The following is a 15,453-nucleotide window of genomic DNA, read 5'->3' on the forward strand; positions in this document are numbered from 1 at the left end:
GGGAATTAATGTTTTACATTTGACAATAAATACAATAGTTTGTACATGCATAACATTTCCCAGTTTCCCATATAACAATACAACCCCCACTCGGTCCTCTGTCATCCTTCTTGGACCTGTATTCTCCCCCTACATCCACCCCAGAGCCTTTTACTTTGGTGTGATATGCCAATTCCACTTCAGGTTCTACTTCTGGTTTCTTTTCCGATCTTGTTTTTCAACTTCTGCCTGAATGTGAGATCATCCCATATTCATCCTTCTGTTTCTGACTTATTTCACTTAACATGAATTTCTCAAGGTCCATCCAAGATCGGCTGAAAACGGCGAAGTCACCATTTTTCATAGCTGAGTAGTATTCCATTGTATATATATACCACAACTTGCTCAGCCACTCATCTGTTGTTGGACACCTGGGTTGCTTCCAGGTTTTGGCTATTACAAACTGTGCTGCTAAGAACATATGTGTACACAGATCTTTTTGGATGGATATGTTGGGTTCCTTAGGATATATGCCCAGGAGAGGAATTGCAGGATCATAGGGTAGGTCCATTTCTAGACTTCTGAGAACTCTCCAGACTGTTCTCCACAGAGGTTGGACCAATTGACATTCCCACCAGCAGTGCAGGAGGGTTCTGATGTATGACATTCTCACAGGAGTGAAGTGGTATCTCATTGTTGTCTTTATTTGCATTTCTCTGATAATCAGAGACGTGGAGCATTTTTTCATGTGTTTCTCGGCCTTTTGGATCTCTTCTGTGGTGAATATTCTGTCCATGTCCTCCCCCCATTTTTGGATGGGGTTATTTGTTGTCTTGTTGTTGAGTTTGGCAAGCTCTTTATATATGTTGGTTATTAAACTCTTGTCTGATGTATGGCATGTCAAGATTTTCTCCCATTCTGTGAGGGGTCTCAGGTTTGGGTAGTGGTTTCTTTTGCTGTGAATAAACTTTTTAATTTGATGTAGTCCCATAGGTTTATACTTGCCTTAGTCTTCTTTGTAATTGGATTTGTTTCATTGAAGATGTCTTTAAAATTTATGCGGAAAAGAGTTCTGCCAATATTTTCTTCTAAGTATTTGATAGTTTGTGGTCTAACAGCCAAGTCCTTGAGCCACTTGGAATTTACTTTTGTATTTGGTGAAATACAGTGGTTCAGTTTCATTCTTCTGCATGTTTCAACCCACTGTTTCCAACACCATTTGTTGAAGAGACTCTGCCTTCCCCATTTAATAGTCTGAGCCCCTTTGTCAAAGATTGCATGTCCATAGGTGTGGGGGCTCACTTCTGGGCTCTCAATTCTATTCTACTGGTCAGTGTGTCTATTTATGTTCCAGTACCAAGCAGTTTTGATGACAATGGCCCTAGAATACAATTTGAGATCTGGGAGTGTGATGCCTCCAGTTCTGTTCTTTTTTTCTCAAGGTTGCTTTGGCAATTCTAGGTCTTTTCTGGTTCCAGATAAACATTTGTAGCATTTGTTCTATTCTCCTAAAAAATGTGGTTGGGATCTTGATGGGGATAGCATTCAATTTGTAGATGGCTCTGGGTAATATATTCATTTTGATGATGTTAATTATACCAACCCATGAACATGGAATATCTTTCCACATCTTTGTGTCTTTTCCAATTTCTTTGAGTAGTGACTCATAATTTTTAGTATACAAGTCTTTCACTTCTTTGGTTAGGTTTACTCCTAGATATTTTATTGTTTTTGTTGCTATAGTAAAAGGAATTGATTTCTGGATTTCAATTTCTTCTATCTTAGTGTTTGCATAGAGGACGGCCACTGACTTTTGCATGTTAATTTTGTAGCCTGACACCTTACTATATTGCCTCATTATTGCCAAAAGCTTCTTGCTGGATTCCTTAGGTTTTTCTGTGTATACTATCATATCATCTGCAAATAGGGAGAGTTTGACTTCTCTTCCAATCTGTATGCCTTTAGTTCCTTGCTCCTGCCTGATTGGTATGGCAAGAACTTCCAACACTATGTTGAACAGTAATGGTGATAGTGGGCAGCCCTGTCTAGTACCTGATCTGAAGGGAAATGCTTCCAGTTTTTCATCATTGAGTATGATGTTGGCTGTAGGTTTGCTATATAGAGACTCCACTATCTTCAGGAATTTTCCATCTATTCCCATTTTGTGTAGTGTTTTGATCATAAAGGGATGTTGGATTTTGTCAAAGGCTTTCTTTGCATCTATTGCTATGACCATGTGGGTTTTGGTCTTGCTTTTGTTGATGTGGTGGATCACATTGATTGATTTATGCATATTAAACCAACACTACATGTTTGGGATAAACCCCACTTGGTCATGATGAACAATCTTTTGGATATACTGCTGTATCTGGTTGGCTAGAATTTTGTTCAATATTTTTGCATCTATGTTCATCAGAGATATTGGTCTGTAGTTTTCTTTTTTGGTTGTGTCCCTGGCTGCTTTTGGTATCAGAGTGATGTTAGCTTCATAGAAGCTGACAGGGAGTATTCCAGTGTCTTCAATCTTCTGGAAGACTTTTAAAAGTAGAGATATTAGTTCTTCTTTGAAGGTTTTGTAGAATTCATTTGTAAAACCATCTGGTCCAGGACTTTTATTTTTGGAGAGATGTTTGATAACTGTCAATTACATTAGCTGTGATGGGCCTGTTCATGTTATCCACTTCCTCTTTACTTAGTTTTGGAAGTTAGTAGGTATCTAGGAAATCTTCCATTTCTTCCAGGTTCTCTAGCTTGGTGGCATATAGTTGTTCATAGAAACCTTGCATGATATGTTGAATTTCTGCGGTATCTGTTGTGATATCTCTTCTTTCATTTACTATCCGATTTATTTGGGTCTTCTCCCTTTTTTGTTTTGTGAGTCTGGCTAAAGGTTTGTTGATTTTGTTCATTCTTTCAAAGAACCAACATTTACTTTCGTTGATCTTTTGTGTGGTTTTCTTATTCTCAATGTTATTTATTTATGGCCTAACTTTAGTGATTTCTGTCCTTCTGGTTGCTTTAGGGTTCCTTTGTTCTTCATCTTCAGTGTCTTTAAGATGTACGATCAGGCTGTTAATTTGTTCTTTTTCTTGTTTCCTAATGTGTGCTTGTATAGCTATGAACTTCCCTCTTAGGACTGCCTTAGCTGTGTCCAAATATTTTGATAGCTTGTGTCTTCATTTTCATTGAAGTCTCAAAACATTTTGATTTCTTCCATGATTTCCTCTTTGACCCAGAGGTTGTTAAGAAGTGCACTGTTGAGCTTCCACATTTTGGGACTATTACTAATCTTTTGTGGATTGTTAAGTGCTAGTTTAATTCCACTGTGGTCTGGGAAGATGCTAGGGATGATTCAATGCTCTTGAATTTGCTGATGCTGTCCTTGTGGCCTAACATATGGTCTATCCTTGAGAATGACCCATGTGGATTTGAGTAAAATGTGTATTCCAGTTTCTTGGGATGAATGACTCTGAAAATGTCCAATAGTTCTAATTTATCTATCTCTTCATTTAGCTCCCTTATATCGTTATTGATTTTCTGCCTGGATGATCTGTCAAGTTGAGAGAGTGGGGTGTTGAAGTCCCCTACTATAACTGTGTTGCTGTTAATGTATTGCTGTAGCTTTCAGTAGACATTTGATGTATTTAGATGGCTTCTCATTGGGTGCATAGATGTTAATAATTGTTAAGTCCTCATGATTGAAGGATCCTCTGAGCATTAAGTAGTATCCATTTCTATCTTTTTTAATCTTACCTATTTTAAAGTCTATCGTGTCAGATATGAGAATAGCTGTTCCTGCCCTTCTTTGTGGGCCATTGGCTTGTATGATAGTTTTCCATCCTTTCACTTTAAGTCTGTGTTTGTCTTGTTGAGTTAGGTGGGTTTCCTGTAGACAGCATATTGTTGGGTTGTATCTTCTGATCCATTTTCCTACTCTGTGTCTTTTAATAGGTGACTTCAGGCCACTGATATTTAAAGATTGAAGATATTTTAATGCCATTCTTGTAGAGTTTTAGAGTGTTCTGACATATGTCCTATTTATGATGGTCTGGCTGTTTATATAAGACCTTTCAGAACTTCTTTCAGGGCAGGCTTGGTGATAGTTGATGCTTTCAACTGTTGCTTGTCTGAGAAGGTTTTGATGCCTCCATCTAGTCTGAATGACAGTCTAGCAGGATACAGTATTCTTGGTTGAAAACCTTTCTCATTGAGCACTCGATAGATATCTTGCCATTCTCTTCTTGCCTGTGGTGTTTGTGTGGAGAAGTCTGCTGCTAATCTTATGGGTTTTCCTCTGTAGGTGACTCTTTGTTTTTCTCTTGCAGCCTTGAGGATCCCATCTTTACCCTTATTACTTTCCATTCTTAAATATGGTGTGTCTTGGTGTCTTTAAGTCTGGGTTAATTCTGTTTGAGCCCCTCTGGGCTTCTTGAATCTTTATGTCTTTGATGTTGTCTAGAGAAGTTTTAAGCTATTATGGCCTGAAGAATGCTTTCTTCCTCTCCCTCTTTTTCTTCCTCTGGTAAGCCAATAATGCATATATTGTTTCTTTTGAAGTCATCCCATAGGACTCTGTTGTTGTTTTCAGCATCTCTTAATCTTTTTTTGATATCTCTTACTTCTTTTTTAGTTGTCTCTAATTCATCCTCGATCTTACTAATTCTGTCTTCAGCCTCATTGATTCTATTCTCTCTGCCCTCTGCTGTTTTCTGGAGTTCATCTATTTTGTTTCCCTGTTCTGATATTGTTTTAGGTTGTTCAGCTAGTTGTGTTCTTAGCTCAGCTATTTCAGCTTTCAGCTCTCTAATAACCTTGAGATAGTTAGTGTTTTCTTCCAAAGTCTCATTTGTTGTTCCTGTATTTCTGATTACAATTCTTTCAAACTCTTTACTCACTCCTGTGATTATTTCCTTAGCTAATGTTTGGATGTTGAACTCGTTATTTTGTGCTTCACCCTTTGGGGGGTGGCTTTTAGCTGGGTTGTTGTCCTGGTTCATTTCTCCAATATTTCTTTTTGTTGGTTTATCCATTTTATATATTGTGTTATGAGTTCCCTCTCTTAGTACTTTTCAAATTGCTGATCACTATTTTCTGGATTGACTTGTGTCTAAGTAAGGTAATTACAGGGTTCACAGTGTTGGTATTTAACAGTTGTTTCAATAATATTTTAATCCCTGAGTTGGAGTTCAGTGATTTAAAAGTCTCTTTTTTTTTCCTTCTCTGTAGGCTATGGTAGCCTGAGGGCTTCTAAACTATAAGTAGGCTTCTTAGCTTAATCATTGACTCCTGACCAAGAGATAAGGCAGGGTGTGGCAGAGATTGTCCAGTGGTTATGCAAAGAGACTTTCACAGCCCCACACCTATGTCACTGAGGTATAGGTCTTCTCCTGAGTTTCCTGGTTAGATCTGTCCCCTGGTGTCCATCCCTGTCGCTGCTCCAGATTCTGAGGGCAGTAGCAATGGAGACTCAGAGTTGCACTTGGTGAGTCTCTGGGGAGTCCTCTCCTCCCTTCAGCTGTCCCCTTGTTGGTGGAACAGACTGGAGGTGGTGTGTCAACTAATAAACTGCCGGACTATTGCCAGCCACTTAGTCTCTCCCTAGGCTCCTCTCTTCACCAGGAATGTGTGTTTGCACTCATCGGTGATTTGGTGGGTTCCTGTATTTGTTTTTGCCGGGCTGGCTTCACAGGCACGGGCAGGTAACAGACTACCAGGGACTCATGGTTGAGCTGTAGGCAGTATCTCTTTATTCATGCAGGATGCAGCACAATCTAAGCCGAGCTAAGCTAAACTCAAGTACCCTAAAACTCACAATGCTGTCTTTATATATACTTGCCAAGTAGGGTGGAAACAGGATGTGACATAGAGAGGATGGAGAGAAAAGTGACTGGTGAAAATCAGGGTATGAAAAGGAGAGGATCAGGGTGTGACAAGGAGAGGGGGCGGAGCAGGCAAGAATTTTACCACTAAACCACTAATGCCCTAGAGGGAGTATGGTGCTTTATGTAAATGTAAAAGTGATTTATGTAAATAGACTGCTTTGAATGGGATCAAACCCAATCCCTATAGAGGCATACCGGTGCTTGGTTAAGCAGAAGCCAGGGGGAGCTGGCATACTACCCAACACCTGTAGCCATTCTAGTCCTGTCTTGCTGTGGTCCCAAGTGGTCTCCTTTGGTATTCCTAGTTGATCCGGGAGAGGAAAGGAGAGGAGAGGAGAGGAGAGGAGAGGAGAGGAGAGGAGAGGAGAGGAGAGGAGAGGAGACGAGAGGAGAGAAACAGATCTGCTGCTGCTTGTAACCCCACCTCCGGAAGTCTCCCCTCTAGGTTTTTCTATGTATACTATCATATCATCTGCAAATAATGAGAGCTTGACTTCTTCCCTTCCAATTTGTATTCCTTTGATTTCTTTCTCTTGCTTGATTGCTATGGCAAGAACTTCTGATACTATGTTGAAGAGTAATGGTGATAGTGGACAGACCTGTCTAATCCCCGATCTGAGGGGGAATGCTTTCAGCTTCTGTTCATTGAGTATGATGTTGGCTGTAAGTTTGCTATATATGGATTCCACTATCTTGAGGAATTTCCCATCTATTCCCATTTTTTGTAGAGTTTTGAGCATGAATAGGCTTTGGATTTTGTCAAAGGCTTTCTCTGCATCTATTGAGATAATCATGTGGTTTTTGGCTTTGCTTTTATTGATGTGGTGAATGACATTGATTGACTTACATATGTTGAACCAGTCTTGCATTCCTGGGATAAAGCCCACTTGGTCGTGATGAACAATCTTTTTGATATACTGCTGTATCCGGTTGGCCAAGATCTTGTTTAATATTTTGGCATCTGTGTTCATCAGAGATATTGGTGTGTAGTTTTCCTTTTTTGTTGTGTCTCTATGTGCTTTTGGTATCAGGGTGATGTTGGCTTCATAGAAGGTGGAAGGGAGTGTTCCTGTTTCTTCAATCTTGTGGAAAAGCTTTAGAAGTATGGGTATTAACAGTTTCCTGAAGGTTTTGTAGAATTCGTTTGTGAAGCCATCTGGTCCAGGACTTTTGTTGGGGAGATTCTTAATAACGGTTTCGATTTCTTTGTCTGTGATTGGTGCATTAAGGCTTTGTAGTTCTTCTTTGTTCATTGTATTTGTCCTTTTTATATGTTAATTCTTTTATAGAGACAGAGAGAAATTGAGAGGGAAGGGGGAGAGAGACAGAGAGATGCCTGCATCCCTGATCCACTGCTCATGAAGCTTCCCCCTTCAGGTGGGGTCTGGGGGCTTATCTGGGTCCTTGTGCAGGAGCTTGTCCTTTTATACAGTTATCCACTTTCCCATAAGAACTTCTAACAACCAGATTAAGGGTTATATATATATATATATATATATATATATAGAGAGAGAGAGAGAGAGAGAGAGAACAGCTTGTTTGAGTTCTCAGCAGACTCTTGGGCAGAAAGAGCAGATTCTAGGTCTCTACCAAAGCTGTTCTGATGACAGCAGTCGGAGGAGTCTCTCTGAGAATTTCACCCTTAGTTTCTCTGCCTCAATGAGAGAGAGAGAGAGAGAGAGAGAGAGAGAGAGAGAGAGAGAGAAGGAGAGTATATTGAGTGCACACTGAAGGGTTGGTATGGGGAGGGAGCCCTGTGCACAGGCTGGAGTGGGACTACTCCCTGGCATTTCCCTAACCCTGGGGAGTGTCCCTCCAGGTCCCTCATCACTGCAGGCACCACCAGAAACTTCACTGCAGAGAAGGACTTCTTTGGTGGGTCATCACTGTGAAGTTCCAGTGTGCCCCAACAAGTCCAGACCCGTGTCCACTGCCTCTGCTGGTGTTTGTGGTCAGTTGAGGTCACATGGAGTGAAAGAAATCATGTCCTCACTCAGCTGAGAGCAGGCAGCAGGGATGAGGACTGCCTCTTGCAGGGAGGTGACAGTGTCCCCAGAGGTGACAGCTCAGCTCCTGGATACCCACAAGACCCTGAAGATGGGGGTTTCCACAGTGGTCAAGGCAGAGGTGGAGGTGTGACTACATGAGTCTTGTCTTGGGCTTCCTGAAGCTTCACAGAAAGAGGTGCCCATTGACTGGACACTGGAGGGATCCTACCTCCTGCACCATGCAGAGGGGGTGCAGTGAAGTTGAGGGGGTGCCAACCAGCAGGCAACTCAATGGTAGGGGGATGCTGAGGGGAGGTTTGTTGGTTGGCGCTGTAAAACTTTGCACTCCTAACCCCTCCCATGGGCCCTCTGTGTCCTGCAGTGACTCCTCTGAGGTCACAACCCCAGGAGTTGAAGCCACAGACTGAATGCCCCCATGGAGTGACTCCTGGTCTCTGAAATCCTGAGGTGCTCCTTGAGGAGGACAGTTCTGTGAACACTGCCTACCTCTGCCCCAAGCATGACCAGGCTGTCCCTCAGGGGAGGGCACAGGAGTGGGGAGTGTTGGCATCAGGTCCAGGGTTGGGGAGCAGAGCACAGTGAGGTTGAGCTGCGCCAGCCTTGCAGCTGGTCTTGGGACTGACAGGGAAGGAGGGTCTGGGGAGAAGGAGTTGGGGGTGGGGTGGGTGTTGCTCTGGGCTCAGCGCTCCTGTTGGGATCAGCAGTGTTCTGGAATATTTTAAAACTCTGTGGAGTGGAGAGAGCATGGCTTGTGACTGACTACCAGCAACTATGCTATGGAATCCACACTTTATTCAGACTGACATCTAAAAGAACATGAATTTCCATAAGAGATAAAGTAGGATTAGGATGAACCACACGAAGCAGACCTCTTCAGATGTGGGAGCAACTTCCATGGGGAGAGGCTCTGAGGCCACAGCCATAGCTGGCAGCTCAGGGGCAGGCAGACACTCTGGAGAGGAGAGGGACAGAGGTCAGCCTGGCTCAGGTGGTCCTTGCTATGTCAGCACCCACACACCCAACATGCAGAGCCCCGACCCCCAGGACTGTCCCACTCAGTCTCGTGAGGTCAGGGTGAGTCATTTGTGACACAGCCCCAGCTCTGCGTCCTCTGAGAGCCCGCACCTGTGTGCTCAAAGGACCCCCACGACTCACCCCTGAGCAGAGCCAGCTGCGTGTTCAGAACTGGGTTGCTGGGGCTCTGTGTGTCCTGGGTGGTTGTCTCCAGCAGCCTCAGGAGCTCCTGTGCCTGGAGCCAGGAGACTCTGCCTTTGTTCCAATGTGGGGTCTTCGTCAGGGGCTGCTGTCTTCCTTGGGTTATGGGGATCCTGTCCTGGAGTGCCAGCAGGGCCATACAGGTCTTTAGGTGGTGCTTAGCATCTGTGATGATGGGGGGAATATTCCCCGTGGTGTCACAGGGGCAAAGGCCACCTGGTGGGTTCCTCTCTGCATCCTGCATGTCCCCCATGGTCATCTGCAGAGAAAGGGACACAGGAAATCCCACCTGAGACTGAGTATTGTCTGGAGATCAGGTCCTCCCAGGCCCAGAGGCAGAGGGCTTGTGGGCTAGGAAGTCACAGGGGCTCACCTGCTGATTGGGTTGCAGCTTCCCTTCAGGCTCTTTGGGCCCTGGCCCCCCTTGAGGCCTGTCCTCCAAGGGAGGGGGCCAGTCACTGTGAGGGCACAACCCTGAGTACCAGACTACTCTTACCTTGTTCTTGCATGGGGGCTTGGGAGGAGGCTGGTGCCTTCCCTGGACCTCGGGGACCCCCATATGGTCCTGGGCACCTGGCAGGGCCACATTTGCCTCCAGCAGAGGCTCAGCTTCCTTGTTGGTGGAGGACAGCTGTGCCGAGGTGTCAGAGGGGCGCAGGCCACCTGGTGTGTCCCCTTCTGTGTCATGTATGTCTTCTGTGGACATCTGCAGAGACAGGGACACAGGGAACCCAGACTGAGACTCTCTGTGTCTGCCTCTCATGAGCCAGAGTATGGACATGTCACATCTGACCAGATGAGGGACCCTCTCCAGAGGGTGGGCAGCACATGCTCTGAAAGAGTGTCACCTAGGGACCCCCACCTTTCACTCCCTGGAGTTCCCTTTGCCTGTGGATGAGGGAAAAGCACTGATAGCACAATGGACCCCAAATGGCTTAGCAACCTATTTCAGCCCACAGCGTATTCAGCCTTGGGAGAGACCCCAGTGCCCCCATCCAGCTCCTCCCACCCCCACTGTGATCTGTCCACCCCCAGGAAGTGATGGTGTGGACAGAGGCTTCAATGGGCTGAGTTCCATGGAGCTGAGGAGTCACTCCTCTGAGTTAGTTGTGAAAAGCTTTGGAGTCAACTAATTAGCTCTCCTGGCTAATGTGTTGCTTTGCCCTATGTGTGTGTGTTTGTGTGTGTTTGTGTGTGTTCTCTGTGTGTGTGTTCTCTGTGTTTGTGTTCTGTGTGTGTGTGTGTCTGTGTGTGTGTTTCTCTGTGTATATCCTCTCTTTCTCCCATTGCTCTTTCTCTCTCTCTCTCTTGTGTGTGCGCGTGTATCTCACTTTGTATGTCTCTGTCTCTTTCCATCTCTGTCCTTATATTAACTCTCTCAAGAGAAGCTAATGTGGTCATGAGCCCCTTTAGGACAAGATTGTGTAGTTCCTTGTTCAGCCCTTCACCACCCTTAGCCAGGACAGCAGGAGACTAGCCACATGCCTGTCTGGGGCTCAGATCCCCAGAGACCAAGGAGCAAAATTGCCTGTGGGCTCAGGAAGTGACAGGTAGTCACCTCCTCTACAGGTTGCAGTTCCACTTCAGGATGCTGGTGTCCTGGTCCCCTCTGAGGTCTTTCCTCCAGGGCAGGGGGCCAGTCACTGTAAGGGCATGACCCAGAGTACCAGACTACTCTTCCCTTGTTCCTGCGTGGGGGCTTGGGAGGAGGAGGCTGGCGACTTCCCTGCATCTCGGCAGCCTCCATATTGTCCTGGGGAACTGCCAGTCCCACATTTGGCTCCAGCAGGGGCTCAGCTTCCTTGTTGTTGGGGGGCAGCTGCTCCAAGGTGTGACAGGGGCACAGGCCACCTGGCGTTCCCCCTTCTGTGTCCTGCATGGCCTCTGTGGTCATCTGAAGAAACAGGGACACAGGGAACCCAACCTGAGACTGTGTGTATCTGCCCCTCATGAGCCGGAGTGTGGAACTGTCACATGTCACAGCTGACAAGATAAGGGACCCTATGAGGAGGGTGGGGAGCACAATTATGAAAGAGTCTCAGTTAGGGACCCTGCCTCTCACTCACAGGTGTTCCATTTCTCTGTGGATGAGGGAAAAGCACTGACAGCCCACTTGTCCCCCAATGGCTTAGCAACCTGTGTTAGCCCACAGAGATACCCCCCTGCCCCCATCCTGCTCCTCTCACCACCATTATGACCAATTCCACCCCCAGGAAGTAAGGATATGGACAGAGGTTTCCATCAGTTGAGTCCCATGGGGCTGAGGAGTCACTCCTCCAGGGTAGTTGTGAAAAGTTTTAGAGTCGTCTAATTAGCTCTCCTGGCTAGTGCATTGCTTTGCCCTGTGTGTTTCTGAGAGAGAGCTGGGAGAAGCCACCTCCAGAGTAGTTGTGAAAAGTTCTAGAGTCAACTAAATAGCTCTCCTGGCTAGTGCATTGCTTTGCCCTGTGTGTTTGTGAGAGAGAGCTGGAAGGTGCCAGAACCCTTCCAGGGAACGGAGCTCCAGGGCTGTGGTGTATCCCTCTCTGCTTTCTCTCTCTCATCTCTTTCTGTTTCTCATCTCTCTCTTTTTCTTTATCTGTCTAACTCTTTCCATCTCTGTTCATATATTAAATCTTTCAAGAGAAGGCTAACTATGGTTATGGGCCCCATGAGAACCAGAATCATGAAGTGCCCTGTGTTCAGCCCAGCACCACCCTTAGCCTAGATAGCAGGGGACTAGCCACATGCCTCCTCTGGTGTTCAGGTCCCCCCAGGCCCAAGGGCAAAGGGCCTGTGGGCTCAAGAAGTGACAGGCACTTACCTCCTGCACAGGTTGCAGTTCCTCTTCAGGCTCTTGGGGTCCTGGTCCCCTCTGAGGCTTTTCCTTCAGGGGAGGGGGCCAGTCACTGTAAGGGCATGACCCAGAGTACCAGACTACTCTTCCCTTGTTCCTGCATGGGGGCTTGAGAGGAGGAGGCTGGCGCCTTCCCTGGGCCTTGGAGGCCTCCATATTGTCCTGGGGACCTGCCAGTCCCACATTTGGCTCCAGTGGGGGCTCAGCTTCCTTGTTGTTGGGGGACAGCTGCCCTGAGGTGTCACAGGGGCACAGGCCACCTGGTGTGTCACTTTCTGTGACCTGTGTGTCCCCTATGGTCATCTGCAGTGACAGGGACACAGAGAACCCAACCTGAGACTGTGTGTATTTGCCTCTCATGAGCCAGCATGTGGACATGTCACAGATGGCCAGATGATCGGGACCCTATGAGGAGGGTGGGGAGCACATGTTCTGAAAGAGTCTCAACTAGGGACCCCATATTTCACTCACAGGGAAATAGGATTCTTTCCCTGTGGATGAGGGACAACCAACTGGTCCCCCAAATGGCTTAGCCCACAGCATATTCGGCCTTGGGAGAGACCCCTGTAGGCCCATCCTGCTCCTCTCACAGGCATTATGACTTATTCCACCCCCAGGAAGTGAGGCTTTGGACAGAGACTTCAATGGCTTGAGTTCCATGGGGCTGGGTAGTCACTCCTAGAAGCCAGTTGTGAAAAGTTTTAGAGTCGACTAATTAGCTCTCCTGGCTAGTGCACTGCTTTGCCCTGTGTGTGTATGAATGAGAGCGAACCCTCCCAGAGGAGGAAGCTCCAGTGTTGTGGTGTTCCCCTCTTTGCTTTCTCTCCCTCATCTCTCTCTCTCTCTAGTGCCCTCTGAGGCTTATCTTCCAGGGGAGGGACCAGTCACTGTAAGGGCACGACCCTGAGTACCAGACTACTCTTCCCTTGTTGCTTCGTGGGGACTTGGGAGGAGGCTGGCGCCTTCCCTGGGACTGGGTGGTCCCATATTGTTTTGGGGAACTGGCAGGGCCACATTTGCCTCCAGCAGGGGCTCAGCTTCCTTGTTGTCACAGGACAGCTGCCCTGAGGTGTCACAGGGACACAGGTCACCTGGCATGTCCCCTTATGTGTCCTGCATGACCTCTGTAGTCATCTGAAGAGACAGGGACACAGGGAACCCAACCTGAGACTGTGTGTATCTGCCCCTCATGAGCTAGAGTATGGACATGTCACATGTCACAGCTGACCAGATGATTGGGACCCTCTGATGAGGGTGGGGAGCACATGTTATGAAAGAGTCTCAACTAGGGACCCCATATTTCACTCACAGGTGTTCCCTTTCCCTGTAGATGAGGGAAAAGCTCTGACAACACAATTGACCCCAAATGGCTTAGTGCTCTCAGCCCAGAGCTTACTCTGCTTTGAAGGAGACCCTTGTGTCCCCATTCTGCTCCTCTCACCCCATTATAACCTATTCCACCCACAGGAAGTGAGGATGTAGACAGAGGCTTCAGTGGGCTGAGTTCCATGGGGCTGAGGAGTCACTCCTAGGAGTCACTTGTGAAGAGCTTTGGAGTCAACTAATTAGCTGTTCTGGCTAGTGCGCTGCTTTGCCCAGTGTGTGTGTGTGTGTGTGTGTGTGTGTGTGTGTGTGTGTGTGTATGTGTGTGTGTGTGTGTGTTTTTCTCTCTGTGTCAAAGTGTGTTTCTCTTTATGTCTCTCTCTGTGTGTTGGTGTGTTTCTCTCTCTCTCTCTCTCTCTCTCTCTCTGTACGTGTGAGCTGGGAAAAACCAGAACCCTTCCAGGGGAGGAAGCTCCTGGCCTGTGGTGTTTCCCTCTCTGCTTTCTCTCTCTCATCTTTTTGTCTGTTTCTCTCTGTCTCTCACTCTTTCCATCTCTGTCCTTGTATTAAGTCTTTTAAGAGAGGGTTAAATATGGTCATGGGACCCATGAGGACCAGAATCATGAAGTGCCCTGTGTTCAGCTCAACATCACCCTTAGCCTAGATAGCAGGGGACTAGCCACATGCCTTTCTGGTGATCAGGTCCCCCCAGGCCTAAGGGCAAAGTGCCAGTGGGCTCAAGAATGACAGGCACTTACCTCCGGCACAGGTTGCAGTTTCTCTTCAGGCTCCTGTAGTCCTGGTCCCCTCTGAGGCCTTTCCTTCAGTGATGGGGGCCAGTCACTATAAGGACATGACCCAGAGTACCAGATTACTCTTCCCTTGTTCCTGCGTGGGGGCTTGGGAGGAGGAGGCTGGCGCCTTCCCTGGGCCTTGGCAGCCCCCATATTGTCTTGGGGACCTGGCAGGGCCACTTTTGCCTCCAGCAGGGGCTCAGCTTCCTTATTGTTGTGGGGAAGCTGCCCCGAGGTGTCACAGGGGCACAGACCACCTGGTGAATCCCCTTCTGTGACCAGTGTGTTCCTTGTGGTCATCTGCAGAGACAGGGACACAGGGAGCCCAGCTTGAGACTCTGTGCTTCAGCCTTTATCAGCCAGAGTGTAGACATATCATATGTTACAGCTGACCAGATGAGAGACCCTCTCTGAAGGGTGGGAAGCTCATGCTTCGAAAGAGTAAACTGAGGGACCTTCACCTCTTGCTCCCCAGTGTTCCCTTTGCCTGTGGATGATTAATTAAAGGAACTGACTGCAAGTTACTCTCCCCAAATGGCTTAGCGACCTGTCTCAGCCCACACAGTGCATTCAGCCTTGGGAGAGACCCCAGTGACCCCATCCTGCACCTCTCACCACCAATGTGACCTATTCCATCCCCCAGAAGTCAGAGTGTGGACAGAGGCTTTAATGGGCTGAGTTTCATGGGGCTGAAAAGTCACTCCTAGGAGTCAATTGTGAAAAGTTTTGGAGTCAGCTAATTGCCTCTCCTGGCTTTGCGCTTCTTTACCCTGCGTCTTTCTCTGTGTGTGTGTGTATTTGTGTTTTTCTGTGTGTCTATGTGTGTTTGTGTCTCCCCCTGTGAGTGTGTGAGCTTGGAGTAGACGGAAACCTCCCAGGGTAGGGAGTTCCAGGGCTGTAGTTTTTCCCTCTCTGCTTCCTCTCTCTCTCTCTTTCTCTCTCTTTCTGTCTCTCTATCTTTCAATCTCTGTCTTTATATCAAGTCTTTTAAGAGTAAGTTAAATCTAGCCATGGTCCCCCATAAGGACCAGAATCATGAAGTGCACTCTGTTCAGCCCAGCACCACCCTTATCCAGGACAGCAGGGGATTAGCAACATGTCTTGTATGTGGTTCAGTTCCCCAAAGGCCCAGGGGAATGTGCCTGTTTGCTCAGGAAGTGATGGGTGCTTACCTCCTCCACAGGTTGCAGCTCCTTTTTAGGCTCCTGGGGTCCTGGTCCCTTCTGAGCCTTTTCCTTCAGGGTAGGGGGCCAGTCACTGTAAGGGCACGACCCAGAGTACCAGACTACTCTTCCCTTGTTCCTGCGTGGGGGCTTGGGAGGAGGCTGGCGCCTTCTCTGGGCCTCAGTGACCCCCATATTGTCTTGAGGACCTGGTAGTCCCGCATTTGTCTCCAGTGGGGGCTCAGCTTCCTT

General features: G+C 47.1%; 2 protein-coding genes across 2 annotated transcripts in view; both read right to left on the reverse strand.

Annotated features, from left to right (window-relative positions):
• Positions 1-8,647: 8,647 nt before the first annotated feature.
• Positions 8,648-12,220, reverse strand: LOC132532782 (uncharacterized). Its single transcript, XM_060171572.1, has 5 exons — positions 11,889-12,220; positions 10,644-10,979; positions 9,582-9,791; positions 9,026-9,344; positions 8,648-8,822 (listed from the first exon to the last, which is right to left on the reverse strand). Exons 1-5 carry the CDS (start codon positions 12,075-12,077, stop codon positions 8,677-8,679), a joined length of 1,200 nt encoding a protein of 399 aa, XP_060027555.1. The 5' UTR covers positions 12,078-12,220; the 3' UTR covers positions 8,648-8,676.
• An 805-nt stretch (positions 12,221-13,025) lies between these two features.
• LOC132532691 (uncharacterized) overlaps positions 13,026-15,453 on the reverse strand; it is a 4,900-nt gene continuing 2,472 nt past the window's right edge. Inside the window, exons 2-4 of the mRNA XM_060171000.1 lie at positions 15,220-15,453; positions 14,003-14,338; positions 13,026-13,055 (exon numbers count right to left, since the gene is read on the reverse strand). The exon at positions 15,220-15,453 is cut by the window's right edge and continues 90 nt beyond it. Of these exons, the coding sequence (XP_060026983.1) occupies positions 13,026-13,055; positions 14,003-14,338; positions 15,220-15,453 (600 nt within the window). The remainder of the gene's footprint in view (positions 13,056-14,002; positions 14,339-15,219) is intronic.

Source organism: Erinaceus europaeus, chromosome 14 (assembly GCF_950295315.1).
Source record: "Erinaceus europaeus chromosome 14, mEriEur2.1, whole genome shotgun sequence".
Lineage (NCBI taxonomy): Eukaryota > Metazoa > Chordata > Mammalia > Eulipotyphla > Erinaceidae > Erinaceus > Erinaceus europaeus.